Source organism: Carcharodon carcharias, chromosome 11, assembly GCF_017639515.1.
Source record: "Carcharodon carcharias isolate sCarCar2 chromosome 11, sCarCar2.pri, whole genome shotgun sequence".
Lineage (NCBI taxonomy): Eukaryota > Metazoa > Chordata > Chondrichthyes > Lamniformes > Lamnidae > Carcharodon > Carcharodon carcharias.
Window position 1 is genome coordinate 5,835,579 of NC_054477.1, and position 26,978 is coordinate 5,862,556.

General features: G+C 44.9%; 2 protein-coding genes across 3 annotated transcripts in view; both read right to left on the reverse strand.

The window, feature by feature from the left end:
- LOC121284484 (RING finger protein 121) overlaps positions 1-4,600 on the reverse strand; it is a 59,749-nt gene extending 55,149 nt beyond the window's left edge. For both annotated transcript variants that reach the window (XM_041200007.1, XM_041200006.1), the window contains exon 1: positions 4,481-4,600. In XM_041200007.1, coding sequence (XP_041055941.1) covers positions 4,481-4,555 — 75 coding nt within the window. In that variant the 5' untranslated portion in view covers positions 4,556-4,600. The remainder of the gene's footprint in view (positions 1-4,480) is intronic.
- Positions 4,601-17,468: 12,868 nt separating this feature from the next.
- spcs2 (signal peptidase complex subunit 2) lies at positions 17,469-26,627 on the reverse strand. Its single transcript, XM_041199810.1, has 5 exons — positions 26,488-26,627; positions 19,762-19,845; positions 19,125-19,285; positions 18,242-18,376; positions 17,469-17,730 (listed from the first exon to the last, which is right to left on the reverse strand). Exons 1-5 carry the CDS (start codon positions 26,524-26,526, stop codon positions 17,544-17,546), a joined length of 606 nt encoding a protein of 201 aa, XP_041055744.1. The 5' UTR covers positions 26,527-26,627; the 3' UTR covers positions 17,469-17,543.
- Positions 26,628-26,978: the final 351 nt, after the last annotated feature.

Consider the following 26,978-nt stretch of genomic DNA (forward strand, 5'->3'; position numbering starts at 1 on the left):
CAGATCTGTATACAATACTCTAGCTGAGGTCTAACGAGTGTCCTATACAAGTTCAGCATTACCTCCTTGCTCTTGTATTGTATGCCCCTATTAATAAAGCCCAGAATACTGAATGCTTTACTAATTGCCCTCTCCACCTGTCCTTCCACCTTTAATGGCTTGTGCACATATACACCCAGGTCCCTCTGTCCCTGCGCATCTTTTAGAGTTGTACCCCTTATTTTATATCATCTCTCCATGCTCTTCCTACCAAAATTAATCACCTCATACTTCTCTGCATTGAGCTTCATCTGTCACCTATCAGCCCACTCCACCAACCTGTTTATGCTGTTTTGAAGTTCTACACTTTCCTCCCCTCAGTTTACAATGCTTCCAAGTTTTGTATCATCTGCAAATTTTGAAATTATCCCTTGCACACCAAGATCTAGATCATTAATATATATCAGGAAAAGCAAGGATCCCAATACTGACCCCTGGGGAACTCCACTACAAACCTTCCTCCAGCCTGAAAAATATCCATTAACCATTACTTGCTGTTGCCTATTACTCAGCTGATTTTGTATCCATGTTGCTATTGGCCCTTTTATTCCATGAGCTATAACTTTTCTCAAGTCTGTTTTGTGGCACTGTATCGAATGCCTTTTAGAAGTCCATGTACACCACATCAACAGCATTACCCTCATCAACCTTTTCTGTTACCTCTTCAAAAAAATTCCAGCAAGTTAGTTAAACACAATTCTCCCTTTAGAAATCCATGCTGGCTTTTCCTTATCAACACATATTTTTCATTCTGGCTATTAATTTTATCCTGAATAATTGTTTCTAGAAGATTCCCCACCACCAAAGCTAAACTGACTGGTCTGTAATTGCTGGGCCTATCATTACAACCTTTTGTGAACAAGGGCGTAATGTTTGCAATTCTCCTGTCCTCTGGCACCACAGCTGAGTCTAGGGAAGACCGAAAGATTACGGCCAGTGTCCCTGCAATTTCTACTCTCACTTCCTTCAATAGCCTTGGATGCATCTCATCCAATCCCAGTGCCTTATCAACTTTAAGTACCAACAGTTTGTCCAGTACCTCCTCCTCACGAATTTTGAACCCTTCTAGTGACAGAGTTTCCTCCTTTGTCACCTTGGCCTGGGTAACATCTGCTTCCTTGGTAAAGACAGATGGAAATATTCATTTAACATCTCAGCCACGCCCCCTGCTTCCAGGTGCAAATCCCCTTTTTGGTCCCTAATCGGCCCAACAACTCCTTTTACCACCCTTTCACCATTTATGTGCTATAGAAGACTTTGGGATTCTTGGGTCATTTGTCTTTGGGATTCTCTCCCCCAGCAAGGAGTGGAGGCTGGGTCATTGAATATATTCAAACTTGAGTTAGACAGATTTTTGATCAACAAGAGAGTCAAGGCTTATCGGGGACAGGCAGGAAAGTGGATTAGGCCACAACCAGATCAACCATGACCTTATTGAATGGCAGAGCAGGCTCAATGGGCCAAATAGCCTACTCTTCTGCTCCTATTTCACATTATCTTAGATCATAACCGCTCACTGCGTGAAAATGATTTTTCTCATGTCTCCATTGCTTCCTTTGCCAATTACATTAAATCAGTGCCCTCTGGTTCTTGATCCTTCTGCCAATGGGAACAGTTTCTCCCTATCTATTCTGTCCAGGTTTCTCATGGCTTTGAATAACACTCACAAAGCTCTTCTCAACTTCCAGAGGATCATAAGAAAGAGGATTAGGCCATTCAGCCTGATTCGCCATTCAATAAGATCATGGCTGAACTAATTGTGGCCTTAACTCTACTTTCCTGACTGTCCCCCACAACTGCTGTTGATTGAAAATGTCTTTTTTTCCCTTTAATCTTCGATGGGATGTGGACACCACTGGCGAGGCCAGCATTTGCTGCCCATTCCTAGTTGCCCTTGAACTGAGTGGCTTGCTAGGCCATTGCAGGGGGCAGTTAAGAGTCAACCACACTGCTGTGGATCTGGAGTCACCAGACCGGGTAAGGACGGCAGATTTCCTTCCCTAAAGGATATTAGTGAACCAGACAGGTTTTTACAACAATCAGTGGTAGTTGGCATGGTCACCATTACTGATCCTAGCTTTCAATTCCACCAGCTGCCGTGATGGGGATTGAACCGTGTCCCCACAACATTAGCCTGGGCCTCTGAATTACTAATCCAGTGACACAGCCACCATACCATCATTTCCCAAACAAACAGATGAATCAGCAGTAGGCCATTCAGCCCCTCAAGCCAGCTCCACCATTCAACAAGATCATGTCTAATCCGATTGTAGCTGCAACTCCACTTCTTCACCCCCCACCCCCCCCCCCGTCCCTCCGATACCCTTTGACTCCCTTATTAGTCAAGAATCGATCTCCGCCTTAAAAACAATCAATAACTCAGTCTTCACCCCCTCTAGGGAAGTGGGTTCCACAGACTCATGATTCTCTGAGCAAAAATATTTCACCTCATCTTTGTCTTAGATGGGAAGTCCCTCGGGAACCCCCCACCGCCCCCCCCCTTCTAACTCAAACACAGTCCCAGCTTCTCTACTCTGTCCCTGTCAGTGAAGTGAAGGAGGTAGACAGACAGTAGTTTTAGAATCACAGAATGGTTACAGACCAGGAGGCCAATTGGCCCATTGTGTCTGTGCTGGCCTTCAGAGCACAACTCATCTAGCCCCAGTGCCCTGCCTTTTGCCCCTAGCCCTGCAAAGGTTGTGAGTAATGACGTTCCACAGCTTTCTGCCCTGGTCACTGTGAATTCATGTTAGTGAGATTGAAAGGGGTTGGGGGAGGGGTGGAGGGGGTCCCTCTGGTCGAAGGAAGGCTACAGTTGTTGGGTTACAAGAGCAAGGAGGTTATGTTGAACTTTTAAATGGCACGAGTTCAATCTCAGCTGTAATATTGCACTCAGTTCTGGGCGCCACACTTTAGGAAGAATGTGAATGCATTGGAGAGAGTACAGAAAAGTTTCACGAGAATGAAGTTCCTCATTCCAGGAACCAGTTATGAAGATGGATTGGAGAAGTTGGGACTGATCTGCTTGGGGAAGAGAAAGTTGAGAGGAGATTTGATAGAGGTATTAAAAATCATGAGGTATCGGGATGGATAGGGAGAAATCGTTCCCACTCATGAAAGGATCGAGAACCAGAGCGCACAGATTTAAAGTAACTGGCAAAAGAAACAATGGAGAATGAGGAAAAACATTATTATGCAGCGAGTGGTTAAGATCTGGAATGCACTGCCTGAGTGTGTGGTGGAGGCAGGTTCAGTCAAAGTATTTAAGAGGGAATTGGATTATCTGAAATGGAAGAATGTGCAGGGATATGGGGTAGGGTTTGGCAGAAAACGAATTGCTCATTCAGAGACCAGATGCAGGCACAATGGGCTGAATGGCCTCTTTCTGCAATGTAACAATTCTGTGATTGCGTGAACCAGCCTCCACCACTCTCTGGGGAAGAGTGTTCCACAGATTCTGGGGAGAGAAAGAAAATTCTCATCTGAGTTAAATGGGAGACCCCTCATCTTCCTTGTCTAACTCAGCCATAGTCCCTGCTTCTCCACCCTGTTAGTGAAGTGAAAGAGAATTTTAGAATCGCAGAATAGTTAGCCCAGGAGGAGGCCATTTGGACCATCAATTCTGTGCTGGCCCTCAAGAGAGCAACTCACTCAGTCCCACTGCCCTGCCTTTTGCCCATAGCCCTGCAAATGCTGTGGGCAACCATGTCCAGCATTTGTTGCCCATCCCCTGCTATCCTTGAAATGAACATTTCACAGGGCAGTTATGAGTGAACCACATTGTCACGTGTGGGCCAGGCCAGGTAAGGGTGGCAGATTTCCCTCCCTGAAGGGCCATTAGTGAACAAGATGGGTTGGGTCACCATTGCTAAGACTAAGTTTCAATGTAATTCCGCCAGCTGCCCTGAGCCTCGGGATGCCGAGTTCAGTGACATGACCACCACACTGTCATCTGCCCCACCCCCACACCATCTGCCCCCTGCCCCGTGCCATCTGCCATGCCCCCCACCATCTGCCCCCCACACCTCTGCCATATCTGCCCCTCTCACCCCTGCCATCTGCCCCCCATATCTGCTCCCCACTCCCCCGCCATCTGCCCCCCCATATCTGCCCCACTCCCCCATATCTGCCCCCCCGCGCCATCTGCCCTCCCCATATCTGCCCCCCTCCCGCGCCATTTGCCCTCCCCATATCTGCACCCCCCCCACCCCCGTGCCATCTGCCCCGCACCCCCCCGGTCACTCTGAATTGCTGCCAGAGACAGTGAAGGGAGGAGGGGTTTGCCCCTGGCAGAGGGAGAGTTAAAGCTCCTGGTGCTGAGCTGGGCGTTTGGAGTTCAGGCTGTGCCCAGGGGATCGGGAGCGGCCACAATTTCCACACCCCCCCCCCTCCCTCCCTCCTCCTCCTCCTCGCCGGGCGGGGGGGGGGACCCTGTCCTTACCGGTTCCTCCTCGTCCTCCAGCCGGTGCCGGTCTCCGTGCGGCCCGGTCCCGTGCAGCTCCAACACCGCCGCCATCTTGAGCCTGGTAACCAAGAACGCCGCCTCCCATTGGCTCGGCCCGTCCGCCCCATCAGCACCCGCGATACTCGATGGTGTGAGCAGGTGACGCGACACAGCAACAGCCCCGCCCACTCAGTGAACAACACAGGAAGTTGAGACGGTTGCCAACGCTCCCGGATTACCCTGGAGTCTCCCGGAATTGAAATTTCCATCTTTTGGATATTGCTGGGCTAGCAGCAAAACTCAAGAGTGAAATAAAATTACCGGGGCACTAAAACATTCGGAGTTTTTTCCCCGTTTCATTCACCTGATTGCTGTATCCAACCTATGAATACTTCCATTCATTTGTCACAAAAATGTTGTATAGAGGGGATAACAATCTTTTATTAAGTGGTGGGAACAAGGAGGTCGTGGCATGAAACTTGCATGGATACATCAAAGTAGGGTTGGTAGCCCTATTTCACAGAATTGTTACAGTGCAGAAGGAGGCCATTTGGCCCATCATGTCTGCACTGGCTCTCCAAATGACCGATTCACTTAGTGCCATTTTCCCCATGTTCTTCCCGTAACTGTGCACATTCTTCCTTTTCAGATAACAGCCTAATTCACTTTTCAATGCCTCGATTGAACCTGCCTCACCACGTTCTCAGTCAGTGCATTCCAGACCTTAGTCACTCACTGCTTGAAAACGATTTCTTCATCTCACTTTTGCTGATTACTTTAAATTTGTGCCCTCTGGTGTTTGATCCTTTTATGAGTGGGAACAGTTTCTCCCTCTCTACTCTGTCCACACCCCTCATAATTTGGAACACCTCTATCAAATCTCCTCTCAGCCTTCTCTTCTCCAAGGAGAACAGTCCCAACTTCTCCAATCTCTTTATGTGACTGAAGTTCCTCATCCCTAGAACCAATCTTTTCTGCACTGTCTCCAATGCATTCACATCCTTCCTAAAGTGCGGTACCCAGAACTGGGCGCAATATATTATCTAGCTGAGCAGTGTCTTATACAAGTTCAACATAATCTCCTTGCTCCTTTCATTTATTAGTCACAAAAATATTGAATATAGGGGAGAACACTTTTATTAAGTGGTGGGAGGCAAGGTGATCATGTTATGGCACTTGCAAGGTAAACCTAGGAAAGATGTAGGATAACAGGCAAAACCTGGGCCTATCAAGGAGTCAGGAAGATAGCAAATCAACTTCAAAGATGCAAATTGTAGGAATGCCTGGCCCCTCCCAAAGAATTCCTTCCTGAATCTGAACCATTTTATTCTTCTGTCTAACTGCTCCTTGTTGCCCCACTCACCTCTAAGTCCCTTCTGCAACTTTCACTGTCAATGTCTCTGCAAAGCTTAAGCACCGTCAGTCCATCATTATCACCCTAAGGAAGGAAAGTGAACTTGCTGATGAGATGGTACATTATTTATTCATTCATGGGATGTGGGCTTTGCTAGCTGGGCCAGCATTAAATTCTCATCCCTAATTGCCCTTGAGAAGGTGGTGGTGAGCTGCCTTCTTGAACCTCTGCAGTCCATGTGGTGTAGGACTTTGATATAGCAACAGCGAAGGAAAGGCAATATAATTCCAAGTCAGGATGAGTGGCTTGGATGGAAACTTCCAGGGGTTGTTCCCATGTATCTGCTGCCATTGTCCTTCTAGATGATAGACGTTGCAGGTTTGGAAGGTGCTGTCAAAGGAGTCTTGGTGATTTGCTGCAGTGTATCTTGTAGATGGCAGACACTGCTGCCAATGGCGGAAGGAGTGAATGTTTGTGGATGAGCTGCCAATTAAGCGGGCTGCATTCTCCTGGTGTCGAGCTTCTTGAGTGTTGTTGGACTGCACAGATGCAGGCAAGTGAAAAGTACTGCATCACAGTCTTGACTTGTGCCTTGTAGATGGTGGACAGGCTTTGGGGACTCAGGGGGTGAGTTGCTTGCTGTAGGATTCCTAGCCTCTGACCCTCCCTTGTAGCCACAGTATTTATTTGATTAGTCCAGTTCAGTTTCTGGTCAATAGTAATGCCAGGATGTTGATAGTGGGGGATTCAGTGATGGTAATGCCAGTGAATGTCAGGGGGCAATAGTTAGATTCTCTCTTGTTGAAGATGGTCATTGCCTGGCACTTGGGTAGCACGAATGTTGCTTGTTTCATGCTCATGACAGTAAAGCTCACATCAGCTTTGCACTATTCTTTTCTTCCATGCCAAGCAAAAAGAATGTGTAACCTACATTGATTTCTTTGGACTGACCCTCCTCAGGTAGATGAGTCCCACGGAGGGTGGCGATCCGGACATTGCACCTAGCCAGTTCTCTACCAACCAGAGCAGTTCCTCTCTCATCTGTTGGCTGTGGTGTTGTCCCTGAGGGTGCACACATTCTCTGCACCAATGGTAACCAGTGTCACCTTCCTTTCTTTTTTGAGATTGACATAGGACCCCATTGATGCAATCCCCACCGGCTGCAGCCTCCTGGCTAAGAAAGTGAGGCAGACAATGTTTAGGGCACCGCTTCCAGTCCCTTCCTCATGTTAGGGATGTGAGCAATGCGGTCATGGAAAGGCCCGCTCAGTCACTCTGTGGGTTGTTGTTCCACTCTGTTTCTTTGCTATGGCTTGGACCTTGGACAGTAGAATATGGGCAAATCGTACATAAGCACGTAAGTAGTAGGAGCAGGAGTAGACCACATGGCCCATTGAGTCTGCTCCGCCATTCAGTACAATCGTGGCTGATGGGCATGGCTTTGATGCCAATTTCCCACCTGCTCCCCATATCCCTTAATTCCTTGAGACACCAAAAATCTGTATCCCAGCCTTAAATGTATTCAATGATGGAGCATCCACAACCCTCTGGGGTAGAAAATTCCAAAGATTCACAACCCATCGAGTGAAGTAATTTCTCAACTGAGTCCTAGATGATTGGCCCCTTATCCTGAGACTGTGCCCGTGTTTTAGATTCCCCAACCAGTGGAAGAAATTTCTCACCCTTCACCACATCAACAAGCCCTTGCAGAATTTTGTAGGTTTCAATGCGGTCACGTCTCATTCTGCTAAACTCCAGAGAATATAAACCCAATTTGCTCGGTCTTATTTTTTCTTAATTTACGGGATGTGGGCATCGCTGGCTGGTCCCATCCCTAATTGCCCTTGAGAAGGTGATAGTGAACTGCCTTCTTGAACTACTGCAGCCTCTGTGGTGTAGGTACACCGACAGTGCTGTTAGGGAGGGTGTTCTATGATTTTGACCCAGCGACAGTGAAGGAACGGCAATATATTTCCAAGTCAGGATGGTGAGTGGCTTGGAGGGGAACTTTCAGATGGTGAAGTTTAGGAAGGGAATTCCAGATCTTAGGGTTCAGGTGACTGAAGATATTGTAGGGCAAAGGAAATCAGAGATGGATGAGGTCAGAGTTGGAGCAATCACTTAGAAATCTCTATGGTCAGTGTGGCAAGCTGCTGAACCACTCAAGTCCAACACAATCAATCTGCGGTCTGTGCTCAGTGAGCTGGACTGGATGTTGTGAATTGTTTTTCAATTGCTCTGAGAATCACTGCGTTAATGAGTGGATAAATCCAGTCAGTGTTCATACTCCTGATCATTATTTAATCATTGTCATTTATGAGTGCCAGGAGGTCAGGATCATTAATTAAAAATAATCTTTTAAAAACTTTTCTCCACTTAGGGGACCAGTTAGTCACCAGAAAATAAGATCAAATCTCAGCGTGGCATTTTGAAAATCTGATTTGGTACCAAAGTGACTATGAAGCTGTTGTGATTGTCATAAAACCCAATTGGTACACCAATATGGTAAAGACTTTCAGCAGGAGCAACAGCAAGATGTCTGATTGCGGTAAAACCGGAGGCAAAGGGTTCACCAAGGCCAAGACTCACTCCTCCAGAGCCGGTCTCCAGATCCCCGTCGGCCGTATCCACTGGCTACTACGCAAGGGTCACTATGTCGAGCATGTCAGGCTGGAGCCCCCGTCTACTTGGCCACCGTCCTTGAGTTCCTGACGGCTGAGATCCTCAAGCTGGCTGGCAATGTGGCCCAGGACAAGACGACCCGTGTCATCCCCCGCCACCCGCAGCTCGGCAACTGCAAAGACGAGCTCAGCAAGCTGCTGGGAGGCGTCACCATCGCTTAGGGTGCAGTCCTGCCCAACATCCAGGCTGTGCGGCTGCCCAAGAATACCAGCCACCCCAGCAAGGTTTATGCCCGAAGGGACAAGATTGGAAAAAGATCAATATTTCTTAGGGAAGGAATTCTGTTTTCCTTATCAGGTTGGGCCTATATGTGACTCCACTCACACACCAACGTGACTGACTCTTAATTGTCTTTCTGAAATGGTCTAGCAAACTTCTTACGTTGTATCAAACAGCCACCAAGAGTCCAAAGATACACACTGCCATCCTCTCAGGGATTTTGACCCAGCGATAGTTAAAGATCAGCAAATTATATCCAAGTTGGGATATGTGACATGGAAGAGAATGTTGAGGCAATGATGTTCCTTTGCCCATCTAGGTGTGTTTTAGAAATGCAACAGAAAAATATTTTGACAAGTTGTCGCATTGTGTCTTTCAGTTTGTACACATTGCAGCCACTCCGCAACAATCAAGGATCGGCTGCTAATCAGACTGCTTTGTCAGGGATCTTGAGTTGTTATAGCTGCACCCGAGGCAAGTGGAAGGTATGTTATAACCTCTTGATTTGTGTCTTGTAGCAGCATCAGGTGAGCCATTTGCTGCACCATACCCAGCCTCGGATCTACTTGAGGAGCAATGGTTTGTCTAGTTCAGATGATGCCTCCAATATTGTTGATGGTGGAGAATGGAGGGTGAAAAGTTGAATCCGAAACTAGGGCCCTGAATCTAACTAAAGGGAACTACGAAGGCATGAAGCACGAGTTGGCAATGATGGATTGGGGAACCTTACCAGAAGGGTTGACAGTGGATAGGCAATGGCTAATATTTAAGGAATGTATGCATGAATTACAACAATCATTCATTCCTGTCTGGCACAAAAATAAAACAGGAAAGGTTTTAAAACCATGCTTACAAAAGAAATTAGGGATAGTGTTAGATCCAAACAGGAGGCATAAAATTGCCAGAAAGAGCAGCAAGCTGAGGATTGGGAGCAGTTTAGAATTTAGCAAAAGTGGACAAAAAGATTAAGGGGAAAATGGATTAAGAGTGTAAACTTGCAAGGAACATAAAAGCTGACTGTAACATCTTCTATAAGTATGTAAAGAGTATAAGATTAGCGAAGACAAATGTAGGTCCCTTACAGTCAGAAACAGGGGAGATTATAATGAGGAACTAAGAAATGGCAGAATTGAACACATATTTTGGTTCTGTTTTCACAAAAGAGGACACAAATAATTTCCCAGAAATGTTAAGGAACCAAGGGTCTAATAAGATGGAGGAAAATCAGTATTATTAAAAAAATGGTGCTAGAGAAATTAATGGGGTTAAAGGCTGAAAAATCCCCAGGCCTGATAATCTACATTCCAGAGTACTAAAGGAAGTGGTCCCGGAACTATTGGATGCATTGGTGATCATCTTCCAAAATTCTATACGCTCTGGAGCAGTTCCTACAGATTGAAGAGTGGCAAATGTAACCCTAGGGAGAGAGAAAACAGAATTACAGACCAGTTAGCCTAACATCTGTAGTAGGGAAAATGCTAAAGTCTATTATAAAAGACAGGAAAAGAGAGGAAAACAAGTGGCAGGGCTATAGTGATAGGGGACTCAATAGTTAGGGGCACAAACAGACGCTTCTGTGACCGCAAACGTAAATCAAGGATGGTATGTTGCCTCCCTGGTGCCAGGGTCCAGGATGTCACGGAGCAGCTGCAGGACATTCTGGGGAAGGAAGGTAACAGCCAGTGGTCGTGGTACACATTGGTACCAACGACACAGGTAAATTAAGGGATGAGGACCTGCAAGCTCAGTACAGGAAGTTAGGAGATAAATTAAAATGCAAGACCTCAAATGTAGTAACCTCAGGATTACTCCCAGTTCCACGTGCTATGAGCAGGAATAAGAGGATAGACCAAATGAACAGGTGGCTGGAGAGATGGTGTAGCCAGGAGGGATTCAGATTCTTGAGGCACTGGGACCGGTTCTGGGGAAGGTGGAACCTGTATAAACGGGACAGGCTGCACCCAGGCAGAGCTGGGACCAGTGTCCTTGCGGGGGCTTTTGCTAGTTCTGCTGGGGAGTATTTAAACTAGTGTGGCAGGGGGTTGGGATCCCAGGAGTAGGATCAGATAGGTCAGACTCAGATCAGAAAAATGGAGGTAGAACATTAGCTAGGGACGTTGTGATAGACATGAAGTTACAGGAGAAGCAAAGTTTAAAAAGTGTCCAGCAAGGGTTAAGCTGTTTATACTTCAATGCAAGGAGTATTACAAACAAGGTAGAGGAGTTAAGGGTACAGGTAGACACATGGCAGCAGGATGTCATTGCTATAATGGAGACCTGGCTAAAGGAGGGACAAAACTGGCAGCTTAATATCCCTGGTTACAGAGTCTTCAGACACGATTGAATAGAATATAAAAAAGGATAGGGTAGCACTAATGGTTAAAGAATCAATTCCAGTTGTGAGAAGGGATGATATGCTAAGTAGGTCAACAGATGAGGCTTTATGGACTGAGCTTAGAAATAAAAAAGGGGCAGTCACACTACTGAGAGTATACTACAGACCCCCAAATAGTGAAAGGGAGATAGAACAAATACGTAGGCAAATTTCTGCTTGTAAGAACAAGAGGGCAATAATAGTCGGAGACTTCAACTATCCTAATATTAACTGGGATTCAAACAATATAAGGGGCACTGAGGGAAAAAAATTCATGCACTGTGTTCAGGAAAATATTTTCAACCAATTAGTGACAAACCCAACAAGAGGAGATGCAATTCTAGACCTAGTCTTGGGGAACAAAGAAGGGAAAGTGGGTGAAGTGACAGTTGGGGACCATATCTGGGACAGTGATCACAATCAGTTAGATTTAGCATTACCATGGAAAAGGAGAGAGATAAGGCAGGAGTAAAAATCTTGAACTGGGGGAAGGCAAATTTTGCAGAAATGAGAAAGGACTTGGCTGAGGTGGACTGGACAGCACTGCTGGAAGATAAAACAGTGGAAAACCAGTGGGAAGCACTAAAAAGCGAGATCCTAATTGTACAAAATAGACATATCCCCAACAAAAATAAGAATGGTACTGTCAAATCTAGACCTCCCTGGTTGACTAGAGGAATACAGGGGAAGATCAAACAGAAAAAGAAAGCGCACAATAGACACAAAGAACTAAGCACTGCAGAGAGCCTAGACGAATATAGGAAGTGCAGGGACGAAGTAAAAAAGGAATTAAGGAAATCAAAGAGAGAGCATGAAAAAAGATTAGCAAGTAAAGTTAAAGATAACCCAAAGATGTTTTACCAATACATTAATGCTAAAAGGTTAGTTAAGGAAAAAGTGGGACCTATCAGAAATGAAGATGGAAACTTGTGTGTAGATGCAGAGGCTGTGGGAAGGGTTTTGAATGAATATTTTGTCTCCATGTTTACAAAGGGAGGATGTAGATATAGTAGTCCAGGAGGAACACCGCGAGATATTGGACAGAATAGTCATAAAGAGAGATTAAGTACTCGAAGGGTTGAAATCCTTGAAAGTTGATAAGTCACCAGGGCCAGATGGATTGTTTCCGAGGCTGCTGAAAGAAGTCAGGGAGGAGATAGCAGATGCTCTGAGGATGAATTTCCAATCTTCACTAGATACAGGGGAGGTACCGGAGGACTGGAGAAATGCAAACGTAGTTCCATTGTTTAAAAAGGATCAAAGGAAATGCCAAACAATTATAGGCCAGTTAGTCTTACATTGGTGGTGAGCAAATTAGTAGAATCAATCCTGAGATAGGATTAACTGTCATGTGGAAAGGCATGGACTAGTCAGGGATGGTCAGCATGGATTTGTTAAAAGGTCTTACCTCACCAATTTGATTGAATTCTTTGAGGAAGTGACAAGAAGGGTTGATGAAGGTAGTGCAGTGGATGTTGTGTACATGGATTTTAGCAAGGCATTTGACAAGGACCCACATGGCAGATTGGTCAGGAAAGTAAAAGCCCATGGGATTCAGGGTAATGTGGCAAACTGGATAAAAGGTTGGCTTTGTAACAGGAAACAAAGGGTAGGCTGAAACCAGGAATGTCAGGACAGTCATATGAGGAGAGATTGGTTCATTAGTTTAGAAGAATGAGAAGGGATCTGATTGAAATGTATAAAATTCCAGATGGATGCAGGGAAGATGTTTCCCATGGTTAGGGAGTCTAGAACCAGGGGCCACAGTCTCAGGATACGGGGCAGGCAAATTAGGACTGAGATAAGAAAAAAAATTTTCATTCAGAGGGTAGTCAACCTGTGGAATTCTCTATCACAGAAGGCTGTGGAGGCCAGGTCACTGAGCATATTCAAGAAAGAAATTGATAAATTTTTGGACATTAGGGGCATCAAGAGGTATGGAGAGAAAGCGGGAACATGGCTTTGTAATAGAGGATCAGCCATGATCATATTGAATAGTGCAGCAGGCTCAAAGGGCCAAATGGCCTCCTCCTACTCCTAGTTTCTATTCAATTATAGTAAGGTCACAAGGAGCTGGTTTCCTTTCTTTTGGGAAGTTTTTGTTGCTGGGTCTATCTATAGACGAGCATATGAAGGAGCAGGAGTAGGCCACTCGAGTCTGCTCCACTATTCAATAAGATCATGACTGATCTGATTTTAACCTCAACTTCACATTCCTGCCTATCCCTGATAAACATTGCACCCCCTTATTCATCAAGAATCTACCTACCTCTGCCTTAAAGAGGCTAAAAGGCTCTGCATCAGCCACCTTTTGAGGAAGAGAATTTGAGAGTCTCTCAACCCTCAATTTTTTTTCATCTCTGTCCTAAATGTATATTAGCTCTTAAGATACTCAGGATTGTTCAGCAAGTGCTGTCCAGTCACAGAACCACATCTGATGTTAGGCATTCTGTTAAGATTTGCAAGAGCAGGCTGGTTGAGTACAGTCTGACACTCCACGAACTATCAGATTGGCCTTTCTGCAATCTTGTAAATAGGGCTCAAACCATTTGCTCACCATGCAAACTTGACACCAAAATAGGACGTATCAAAGCTATCCTGCAGGATATTAGCTACTCCAATCAGATCGTTGCTCATTGCTTATCACACATACCAATGAATGGGCCTAAGGCCATCACTTTCAGACCTAAGTGTCCAGTCCACCTCAAGTTACTCTGGAAGGCTAAAACATCTTAAAAATTTGAGCAATATATGAAGCTAGTAGCAACACAAGTCGTATTTTTCACTATCAGGATACTGCCATCAATCCTAAAAGGCATTCTGCCTACCAAATGATTAATGTGGTACATAAATTTAGTGCTGGTACATTGCCAGGTACAACGGCTGTACATCCCAAAAATTGGCTCCGCGTATCAATCACGTCCCTTCAACTGTTTGCAATAGACAGAGTACACTCCTTACTCAACCAGTCCCAGTTTGCAAAACTCAATATGATGCCCAACATTATATGTGATTCTGTGATTGGACAGCATGACGATGCCTTGACCAGAGTTGACTTGCCAACCAACACCCTTTTCTCAAGCAGTATAAATTATTGCTCCCTTTGAAATTTCACATTCTTGCGTATGTCCTGATGAATGCAAGATGAAAATCTTTGACACCCTGTCTTTTTTTCAGCAACATTAAGATACTTGCCTCCACAACAGCATGTAACATATCTGATCAGATCATTTTAAATGATAAATTTAAATTTGTGCTGTCACAGAAAATATATTCACCGTAATTTAATACTAGGTTTGGGGCAGAGATTCATCTCCAAGTAAATTTGTTGGGAAGACACTCTTTCCCCCAACATTTGCAATATATTTCGCCTGAAAACTTAATCTTAGAACAATAATCTTGCGGGGAGGTGGTGGTGGTGGAGGAATTTGTTCAGGAACCATGATATCAAACTGCAGATTACTCAATGGCAGTACTGAGATTTTTTAAATTCTTAGTTGTAGTTCAATGGGTAGCACTCTCACTGGAGTTAGGCGGTCATGGATTCAAATCCTACTCAACAGACTTGAGCACATGACCTAGTCCTTTGCTACACAGTTGTAGAGGTAGTGCTGCACCTTAACAGTTACCGCCTTTCAGATGAGATGTCAATGAGGTCTTGCCTGCCCCCTCGGATGAATGTAAAGGATCCATAAAGGAGCGTAAAGGGGGCATAGATTTAAAGTGATTAGTAGGATTAGAGGCAAGATGAGAAAAAATGTTTGCATTCAGAGGGTTGTGGGGATCTGGTACTCACTGCCTGATAAGGTAGTAGAGGCAGAAATCCTCAACTCATTTAAAAGATGCCTCGATATGCACCTGAAGTGCTATAGCCTGCAGGGTTACAGGCCAAATGCTGGAAAGTGGGATTAGGCTGGGTGGCTTATATCTCGGCTGGCGCAGACACAGTAGGCCAAATGGCCTCTTTCTGTGCCATAAACTTTCTATGATTCCCATGGCAGCATGTGCTGGGGAATTCTCCTTGATGCCAAGGAGAATCATAAAATATATTCAATATCATAAAACATCTGCCCACAAATATACTGCTGTTTCTGGGATCTTGTGGTGTGCAAATTGGTTGCTGCATTTCCCTACGTTACAAGAGGGAGGCGATAGTGTAGTGGTATTGTCACTGAATTAATAATCCAGAGACCCAGGGTAATGCTCACATTCCACAGCAGATAGTGGAATTTGAATTCAGCAAAAAATCTGCAAAAAACCCTTTAGGGAAGGAAATCTGCTGTCCTTACCGACATATGACTCCATGTTGACTCTTAAATGCCCCTGAACAAGGGCAACTAGGGATCCTGTGAATGACACCACTTCAAGAAAGTACTTAATTGGGATGTGCCAAGGTCACGAAAGGAGCTATATAAATATATGTTTCGTGTCACATTTATTCAAACACATGAAGGGACATCGCTGCTGACTTAATATATCTTTCAGCAATTGAAGGCAAGCTTTCGCACAGAACAGCAGCACATGCTGAGGACTCTGACTTCCTATGCCTGGGGTAGGACATCTCCAAGTTCAGAAATAGCTTGATGTTTCCCCAACATGGAGGCCGTCGCCTTTTCACCCACTGCCTTGTTCCAAGCTCAATGGACTAGTACTTTGCATGTATGTATATGTGTGTGCGCGCACGAGGGGTGTGGGCAGGGCATATAAAAAAAAACATGTTGCTTGCCCTCCCATTTGGTTCGGATTTGCTGTGTGGAACCCAAGGGTGAATAGGTTAAACACTCTGGTTTGAAGGAGGAACTGAAAGCTGCGAAAATAGTTTTATAATTTCTGCTCCTGCCCCTCAAAAGAACTAGCCTTATTAAAGATTTTCATGCAGAGTTGGTCAAGTGGACGTGGGGTTACTTTTTTGGGATAAATTCTCTTTCCTGAAAACATTGCTGCTGAAGGGGTTATATTAAGCTAGATCTTCAGGTGTACTAACTCAGGGGGGTGCAGCTGCACTGGAGGACAGTACCAAGGGAACTCTGTACTGACAGAGGTGAAATCTTGAAGATGGGGTGTTAAATCAAGTCCTCAGGTAGATGTGAAAGATTCATGGCCACTATTCGAACAGCACTATTTTGAAGAGCAGGGGAAGTTCTCCCCAGAGTCGATATTTATCCCTTACTTAACATTAGTGTTGTAGTCTGTTTGACTCTGACAGCAAAGCCCAATTTCACCTTCGCCTAATATTTCAGGAAGCACAGCAGGCTTCCCCCGCTCCTTAGCTCACTGATTGCCAATTTAGTCCAAATGCATGGGCCAGTTTGAGTCAAGGACCTGCCCCCCAGTAGACCTACTGCTGAGACCTTCCCCCAGCTTGTTACAATCAGAGCCTGGGGGGCCCACAGGTAGATCAGACTCACCCCACCTGGAAACCAAGCTCCAAGATTCTAGCCTAGATCCACCTCTGTCTGACAGAGAAGGCCCAAGTTCTCAATCAAATAGTCTAGTGCAAGGTATCCCTTAAAATTGGTCCCCCCTTCCCACTCTCCCGACTCAAGGTGGGCACAACTCCAAAGGGTTGACTTTTTCATAATAGATGACAGAAGTAGATGTTCTCAGCTTGTAGCCAGGATATCACTGATGAGGTTGATCCTATCCCCAGCTGACATCCACGCTGCCATGCAATCACTGTGTGGTAACTGGAAGGGTCAAGCTTGGTCAAGCTCCCCTCCCCCACTTTGTAGCTCTCCTGTCTGATATCAACTAACCTATCAACATCTCATAAATGAATAATCAGTTATTTACAAAGTTTCACATGAGGCACAAAAAGTACAGGTCACAGAAGTGGGAAGGCTGCATTGTATTTCTTCATGGGGTGTCTGTGATTTAACAGCCGTATTCCCCAAGGATACATCCTTGCCCCCTCCCCGCCTTCAGTCTATATGCTGCCCCTTGGTAATATTATCTAAAAGCATGTCAGATTCCACTGAACGCTGACAACACCAAGCTCTACTTCATGACCACCACTCCCAACCCCTCTATTCTCTCGAAATTACCAGGCTGCTTGTTCAATATTCAGTCCTCAACAAGAAGTAATTTCCTCCAACTAAACTGGAAAGACCAAATTTAATGTCTTTGAAATCCCTGCGAAACTCCATTCCCTGGCCACCGCCAACGCCCTGAACAGACTGAGGCTGAACCAGACTGGTTGCAACTTTGGCGTCCTACCCGTTTCTTCTGCAAAACTAAAGGCGCTATATAAATGCAGGTTTCTGTTGCTGAATGAATTTGGAAAATGCAAGATGACCCCCTGGGAGAATGCAGTGCTGAAGAGGGTGCAATCACAACAAAAATATTACCAAAAAGTGTGTTTTTTTTCCTTTTCTTTGCGAGCACGATCCCAGCAGTACAACATAATGCATCAAAGAAGCAGGCACAAACTCTTATTTCATCTTTTTCTTCTTCCCCAAGGAATCGTGCAGCTTGGACACTTCTGGCTCAAACAGATCCATAACCAGGGTACCAGACTCATCGAAGAAATACTCAAGGGACTTGGTGAACTCCCTCTCCCGCTCCTGGTTGGTTCGTCCATCAATGAAAGTCATCTTTAAGGTATACTGGTCATCGAACCTGAAGCACAATATCATTAAGTCAGTCAGTGCTTTGCAATTATCCCCACAGATAACTTTCAGTAAGGGTTACTGGGACAGAGGCATGTGATTAATCTTTCAGTGGTTGGTCAGACAACATGAGCTCACACACGCTCTTATCATTCTGCGCAATTAAGCCAGTAGCTGCCAGTTAAAACATTGGTGGTTGGTGGCCAACCACGACAGTCCAGCCACAGGCCCTTACTCATTAAACCCCACCCCCTCAAAGAAGTTAGCTGCGACAAATGAGGGAACTGATAAATTAAGCCAATCCTATCCAGTCCTGATTAAATAATGCAAGGTTTTCAATTTAGATGGTGTTGGGGGCATGGCTTGCTATAATGCAGAAAGGTGTATATTTCAGCAGTTAACAGTCCAGGCCACATCTGACAGCTTGGAATTGTGGTCCTCAACTGAAGTTACTGGCTGAACTAATTAAACAGTATGTGGTTTTGGAGGGAGATTAAAATGAAACAAAATCACTTCAGTACCTCCGTAGAGAAGATGAGAGTTGCCAGATGTCACCGGGATCCAATCCAGCAGGGTCTTTCTGTATAGCGATTAAAAATATGCTTCTCTCTTTGTAAGAGGTATAAAATGTGAGAATCCCCATCATAACAAAATAGGTACAGATATGTTAAAGAAAACCACAGAGTGTACACACTTACTGGTCATCAAACTCCCTTACTTTAGCTTCCCCCTCCTTTCTAAGAAATTGTGCAGTGAGCGGTCACTTTAGGTTCCAAAAGATCCATAAACTAGGGCCTCAAGATAAAAATAATCACAAACTGCCATATTGTCTGCAAAACACTGACAAGTGGCAGTTGGTAAGTTTAATGGCAGATGTCCTTCACTTTTGGTGGGGTCAGGTCAGACGTGACAACTTGGTGCATCTGAATACTTACATTGGACATCAGACAATTGGAATTTTGGGATGCTCCCAATCTCTCACAGGAGTCCAAAGGCACAACCAATATCATCAGATCAACAGCTGCCTCCGGTTAAATGTTTTGAGACTCAAAAACTGTTTCACATCTCATGTTATTGCCAAGGTAGTAATGGAATAAGTTCCATCTCTGTTTAAGAAGCTCAAGGTCCCATGTGCTTGCTAACTACTCTCTAAATATGAAATCCCCAGATCCCTCTGTCCCTGTACACACTTTAGAACTGCAGCAGAGCTATATTGCCTCTCCGTATCCCATCCGCCAAATGCATCATTTCACAATTCTCTGCAGTAAAATTCTTCAAATTGTGTCTAAGATCTTTAACATCTACCCAAGGGGGCAGAGGGGCTTTCAGTTTAACGTCACACCTCCGAAAGTATAGCAAAGCCTCACCATGAAAGTAACAGATCACTTCCGAATAAAAGGATATGAAAGGACACAGCCTGCAAGGACACTCTTCGACTCAGGAAAAGGATGCATGTAGTCCCAGATAAGGGCAACTATTGCAAAGACACAAGAGATTGTGCAAATGAGGAGCCGTCCATCAATCAGTCCGTAATTCTCCTCGTACCCGTACTTCTCCAGAAGAACCTAGTAAGAAGAAAAAATAAACAGACCCAAATGAGCAAAGATGGTACATAAATAAGTGAAGAAATACAAAGATAAAATATTGGGAAGCACTGAGCAGGTTTGTCAGTATCTGCAGAGAAAAAGTTAAAGCTTCAGGTCAATAACCTTCCATCAGAAAGAACTTCAAGTGGCTTGTGAAGGAAGCCCTTCTGAATGCTCTAGGACTGTCCAGCAGTTTGCTTGTGTGCATGCCAGGAACTGAAGAGAAAGTTTAATGAGTCATATTAATGTGCATGAACCGTTACAACTCGGCATCCGTTGGCAGTACTCTATAAATAGCTGGTGTAAGCATTGCAATCACATTAGAAAAAAACAGGAAGCCAACACGAAAGCAGGCCGTCTTACTGGTTTAAAGCCAGTCTGAATGGATTAGAAGACTCTCACGTGGGGATCAGTTGTAGACAAATAGCAAGGGAGTCACATGGCCATTCGCTTACCTTTTTGGCAGCATCGTCCAAGGCGTTTTTCACAGCTGCACCATCCCACTTGTCAATCTTAATCGGCTTGTCATCGATCTTCCACTGGGAAAAAATGTAGAGAACCATTCAGTACATCACTTCAGCGCAGGCTCTTTAAAAGAGCAATCCATTTAGTCCCTTTCACCTGACCTGTTCTTAGAACCACAGAAAAGTTAGAGCACAGGAGGCAATTCGGCCCATCTTGTCCATGCCAGCCTGAGGACACCCAAGTGCCCTTTCTAATCCTTCCTGCACCCAGCCCATAGCCCTGCAGCTTACAGCACTTAAGGTGCAGACCCAGGTACTTTTTAAAAGAGTTTAGAGTTTCTACCTCTACCACCAACTTGGGCAGTGAATTCCAGACACTCACTACCCTCTGCGTAAAAAAGTTCTTCCTCACGTCCCCCAACCTACCCAATCTCTCTCATATACTCTTCCCTTATAAAAATTGTAAATTCTACTTTTCCCACTGTTTCTGATGGAATTTCACATCTCGACTCCACAAACAAAAATCCTAGGTCCAGCCATCAAGTTACTGACTCATTGGGAATAGTTTTTGTTTCTTTACCTTATCAAAATCTTTCATATTTTTGAACACCTCTATTCCATCTACTTTTCGTCCTCTCAGTTTTAGTGAAAGGAAGTCCAATTTCTCTAATGTCTTGTATTTAATTCTATCATCTCTTCTGAACCCTCTCCATGGCCTTGGAATGCTTCTTAATGCCTCGAGCTGCCTAGGCCCCAAGCACTGAAACTCTCTCCCTAAAACTCTCTGCCTCATTTTCTGACTTTAAAACACTCCTTAAGAGCTTTCTCTTTGACGTTGTTCAGTTTGCCTTGACTCTGGACCACATGAAGTCTCATGGCATCAGGTCAAACATGGGCAAAGAAACCTCCTGCTGGTTACCACCTACTGTCCCCCGCTCAAGTGATGAATCAGTATTCCACGTTGAACACCATTTGGCGGAAGCACTGAGGATGGCAATGGCACAGAATGTTCTTTGGGTGGGGGACTTCAATGTCCATCATCAACAGCACCACTGCTGATCGAGCTGGCCAAGTTCTAAAAGAAACATAGCTGCAAGCCTGGGTCTGCGGCAGGTGGTGAGGGAAATACCTACCTGACCTTGTGCTCACCAATCTACCAGTCGCAGATGATGCATCTGTCCAAGCCAGTATTGGTAGGAGTGACCACTACATAGTCCTTGTGGAGACAAAGTCCTGTCTTCACATTGAAGATATCCTCCATCATGTTGTGTGGCACTAACACCGTGCTAAATGGGATATATTTCCAACAGATCTAGCAACTCTAAACTGGCATCCACAAGTTGCTGTAGGCCATCAGCAGCTAAACAATATCAGCAATGAGCAAATAGTGGTTCAAGTTTACAAATCTGCATTAAGGCTGTTAAAAATCACATTGAAATTTGGAAATGATGGAAATACACAGAAGTTTAGGCAGCATCTGAGAAGAGATGACAAGTGAATGTTTCAGAGACCCCTAGTCAGATGGTCTTAAACTGAAACATGTCTTTTCTCTTTTCAGAAGCTAACAGGTTCTTTCCAACATTTTCAATTTGCAAATTTTTTTCCAGTACTGAAAATTTCTGTTCTATTTGTCTAAAATAGAAGCTTCAGTGGGTTATCTGCTTGGATTGTCACAACAATTTATATTTATATAGCACATTTAACATTACAGATGTACCATGGCTTCACAAGAGTATTATAAAACAAAATATTCCACCAAGCCATATAAGGAGATATTTAGACAGCTGACCAAAATCTTGATCAAAGGGGTGAATTTTAAGGAGTGTCTAAAAGGAGGAAAGTGAGGTAGAGAGGCAGAAAAGTATATGGAGGGAATTCCAGAGCTTAGGGTCTAGGCAACTGAAGACACAGCTACCAATGATGGGGTGATTAAAATCGGGAGAGCTCAAGAGAACAGAATCAGAAGAGCAGAGAGATCTCAAACTGCAAGGCTGGAAGAGATTATGTAGAGGGAAGGATGAGGTCATTGAGAGATTTGAAAATGAGAATTTTAAAACCAAAATGCTGCTTGACTGGAGCAAGTTTAAGTCAAAGAGCACAAGGGTGACAGGTGAACAGGACTTGGTGCAACTTAGGACATGAGCAATTCTAATGAACTCAACTTATACGGAGTTTAAAACGTGGAAGACCCTTTCAATGAACAATGCTTTTACAAATATTGTTCATTTCATCAAATTGCCAGGTTCTTTCCCCCACAAATATATAAAAGAAATAGTGAAACTAGCAGGACATCTAACATTTAATGCACTGCTTCAGAAGCCCTGAGAAAACATCCTGTTCACTTAAATGCAATCACAAGAGACTATTCAAATCTGATGTGGTGATATCATTCCTCTATGATGCACTTTACTGTTTCCAAGTTGCAATAATTTATTGAAATGCTCGTGGATGAGAGGTACAGGCCATTTTTGAATAACTATAAATATGCTGCACCAGGGAGAACAACAGGAGACAGCAAAGTAAGAACAGGTAAGGCCATTTAAATCTTATAGAACCAGATGACCGGACCAGTTACTAAACCATGTTTTACCTTGTGACCAGAATATAAACTCCCAGTGAACTAACAAGGCTGCCAATAAGCCATAGTTTTGCTGATGGATAACTATCACTACCTACCACCCCAATCTCGGCTGAAATTCATTTCTACATCTTTGTCACCTCCAGATGCAACAACTTTAGTGGTCTCCTTGAGACACTAGGAAGCTCTCTTTGTAAAGGTTCCTACCTTACTACATTTCTCCCACACAGCTGGAGCTGCTTTATCTGCATTGGATTCGCCACCATCTTGGCCTCTCTCTCTCCTCCAGTTCTGTCAATGGCAGAGCCAATTTTCCAACTAGATCGCAAGTCGCAGGAGCAGAAGTAGGCCATTCAGCTTATTAAGTCTGCTCCACCGTTCAATGAGGTCATGGTTGATCTGATAATCCTCAACTCCACTCTCCTGTCTTTTCCCCATAATCCCTGATTCCCTTACTGATTAAAAATCTGTCTATCTTAGCCTTGAATTTACTTAACAATCCAGCTTCTACAGCCCGCTGCGGTAAAGAATTCCACAAATTCACTGCCCTCAGAGAGGAGAAATTCTTCATCTCTGTCTTATGGGCGACCCCTTACTCTGAGATTATGCCCTCTGGTCCTAAACTCTCCCACAAGGGGAAACAACCTCTCAGCATCTACCCTGTCAAGCCCCCTAAGAACCTTATTACCTGCTGAACTTGTATGCTAGCTTTTTGTGATTCTTGCACAAGGACCCCCAAATCCCTGTGCTGCAGCTTTCTCCGTTTAAATACTATTCAGCTCCTCCATTCTTCCTGCCAAAATGCATAACCTCACATTTTCCCCACATTATATTCCATCTGCCAAGTTTTTGCCCACTCTCTTAACCTGTCTCTATCCCTCTGTAGACTCTGTCATCCTCACCATTTGCCTTCCCACCTATTTTTGTGTTTTCCGCAAACTTGGCAATAGTACATTCACTTTGCTCATCTTCCCTTAACATATATTGTAAATAATTGTGGCCCCAGCACTGATCCCTGTGCACTCCAATAGTTACCATCCTGAAAATGCCCCTCTTATCCCAATGCTGTCTTCTATTAGTTAGCCAATCCTCTATCAATGCTAATACACTAGCCCCAACACCATGAACTCCTATCTTTTTAAGTAGCTTTATGTGCGGTACCTTATCAAACATCTTTCGGAAATGCAAACATATTACATCTACTGGTTCCCCTTTACCTATCCTGCTTGTTATCTCCTCAAAGAATTCTAATAAATTTGTCAGGCATGATTTCCCCTCATGAAGCCATACTGACTCTGCTTGATTATATTATGTATTTCTAAATGCTCTACTATTACGTCCTTCATAACAGGCAGTGGCATTTGTCACTGGACTGGCATTCCAGGACCCAGTGTAATGTTCTGGGGACCTGGGTTCAAATCACACCACAACAGATTGTGCAATTTGAATCCAATAAAAATCTGGAAATAAAAGACTGATGACCACCATGAAACCATTGCCGATTGTTGTAAAAGCCCATCTGATTCAGTTGTACAGGATCATTTTTGCTTTCATATTTATTCCATCTCGTACTAACAAAACCTTTCCTTCCTGCCCTTTCAAAAAGCCACATACCCCTGAATATTTGGCTCCCAGCTTTGATCTCCTTGTAACTATGTCTCCATTATGGATATAAGATCATACCTATTAACCTCTATTTGCGCTGTTAATTAATTTATTTTATTCCGAACACTATGTGCATTTAAGTAAAGAGCCATTAACTTTGCCTTTTTACCATTTTGTCCCCTTTTGACTGTCGTTTTTTATGTTTGTACACTGTTCCTTCCTGTCACACGCTGGATATCATTACCTAAATAGTTGCCCTGCAATGCTGCCATATCTTTTTGCTTTGTAAGCCTACGTATCCCCTCCACAGCACTGCCCCCCAACCCCTTTATTTAGTTTAAAGCCCTCTCTACAGCCCTAGTTATTCGAATCGCCAGGACAGTGGTCCCAGCATGGTTTAAGTGAAGCCCGTCCCACCGTAACAGCTCCCTTCTACCCCAGCACTGGTGCCAGTGCCCCATGAATTGAAACCCATTCACCACACCAACCTTTCAACCATGCATTTAACTCCTTGACAGTATTTACCCTATGCTGTTTGCCCATGGCTCAGGTAGTAATCCCGAGATTATTATCTTGGAGGCTCTGCTTTTTAATTTAGCTCCTAACTGTTCAAATTCTTTCAGCAGAACCTCCTTTCTAGTCCTATCAATGTCATTGGTACCAATGTGGATGCCGATAACTGGATCCCTTCCCTCCCATTCCAAGTTCCTCTCCAGCCCTATAGAGATGTCCTCAAACCTGGTACTGGTTAGGTAACACAGCCTTCAGGACTCTCACTCATGGCTGCAGAGAACAGTATCTATCTCCCTAATTACACTGTCGTCTCCTCCTACTACTACATTCCTATTTCCTCCCCCGACGTGAATGGCTTCCTGTACCACAGCGTCATGGTCAGTTTGCTTATCCTTCCTGCAGTTCCCGCTCTCGGCCACACAGCTTGCAAGAACCTCGTAACTGTTATTTTCAGATTAGATCATAGCTTTTTCTCTGAAAGAGCAAGAACGAGGAGGGGGGAAAACCTGTGATTGGGAGAACTGGAGCAGCCAGCAAGGGAGAGACAGAATCTGTAATTGGAGGAGCAGCTCCTCTCAGACTGCATCTCTCACTTTTGCTGCTCCTTCAATCAAACTCTGCATTGTTTTCCCACTCAGATGCCTGCAATCGTTCAGCCTCATGTGGGCCACATAAATTTTAGGTAATATTATATGAGGGAGGGGGGGAGAATGATGTTTCTTTCTTTCCCACCCCTACCCCAACTTTGCTTTCTCAGAGGTTATTTTTGACATTGAGGGCGAATTCGCTCGTTGCCACCTTGTATTTTGAACCCCGCTAGGAAAAGACTCCTCTGCTTTTCTTTTGAAACAGAATTTTTTATGTTCACCTCAGAGGACATACAGGGTCAGTTTAACATTTCACCCATAAGCTAGCCCCTTCAACACTCCCTTAGATGTGGCGCTGGAGTGTCAGCCTGGATTATGTGCTCAAGCCTCTGGAGTTGGGCTTGAACCTACAGGTTCAGAGGCAAGAGGCTGACATAAATGATTGCCCGAGTGGAAAGAAATGTACTACTTCTCGAGATTCTCTGACATGTCTCTCATCAATCCGAGTTTGATTCAAATATGAATCCTGGAGGCATCTAACCTACTGTCCAATCTCAGTGCTCATTAAGATTTGCCACTTATAAAACATTTAAAGCAATGGTTCGACACCCAGTGAAGTATTGTGTCCAAGACTGGACACACTTTAGGTTTTAGAGGGGTTGCAGAAAAGATTAGAATGTTCCAGGGTTAAGGAATTTCAATCATGTGGACAGATTGGGGAAGCTGGGGCTGTTCTTGCAGAAGATTGAGAGGAGATTTGATAGAGGTGTTCAGAATCACGTGGACTCTAAACAGAACGGAGTAAAACTGTAACCATTAGCAGAAGATTCAAAAACCAGACACCAATATATGGTGAATGAAAAGAAACATCAACACAAGGAAAGACCTTTTACGCAGCAAGTGGTTAGGATCTGGAAGGCACTGGCCGAGAGTGGTGGACGCAGGTTCAATCTAGGCTTTCACGAGGAATTGGACAATTAATAGAAAGGCTATAAGGAGATGACAAGGGACCGGGAGTAGTCAGCACGGACAAGACGGGGCGAATGGTCTCTTTCTGTGCTGCAACCATTCTCCGGTTCTAATCAAGGATCCGTTGCCAGGCTCGGCCCTCCAAGGTGCGTCAGACAGGAGGCGAAGGACACGTCGCCCATTAGCGGTCCTGGAAAAGCGCCAGCCGACAACCCTTGACTGGAGGCGGGCTGTCCTATGAAGCTCCGCCCTGTGGATCACTGGAAGATGGGGGCTGAACCTCAGGAGATTACCGAGGCTCCAACAGTTACCCGCAGGCCGCACAGCAGGAAAAGCAGGCTCCCCTGCCGACCGCCAAACTCCACTCTTACCACAGGAAATCCTCACAAGGAAATAATCAAAGAAGAACCTTTCATTTAAATGCTGCGGTAAAGAGAGAGAGAGAGAGACATTAACTGGACTCACTTTGGACAAAAAGCCATTCTTTCCACCCTTCGCCGCCATCTTCTCTCCTCCACCCGCCGAGCTCGAGCGCGGCGCTCGTTCACATAAACCAACCAATCACTAACCGCGCTGTGCCTTCGATGTCACAAGCAGGGGGGCGGAGAGTACGAGATGGCATCACGACGCAGCGTGCCGGCAGTCGGCGAACGCGTCAGGCAAACCGGCCTCTAGCATGGCGGCGGAGGGGGGGGTGCAGAACATCAGGTCCCGGAATCCTTTGCTATGTAAAGCGGTCGGGCCGCCCCGCCGGGCAGTATGGGAGTTGTAGTCAAGCGTCCGGAGGGGCGTGTGTGGGAAGGACGTCATTTGACTATGACTCCCGCCCTGGCAGGCCGGCTAGCGTTGTGGTTGCCCTAGTTACCACCATTGGCGGCCATCTGGCGAGGAGGAATGGTGTAAAAAGTTTGCCATTCCGGCTAAAGTTCACTCGATCACACAAAGCGAGGGGGGGG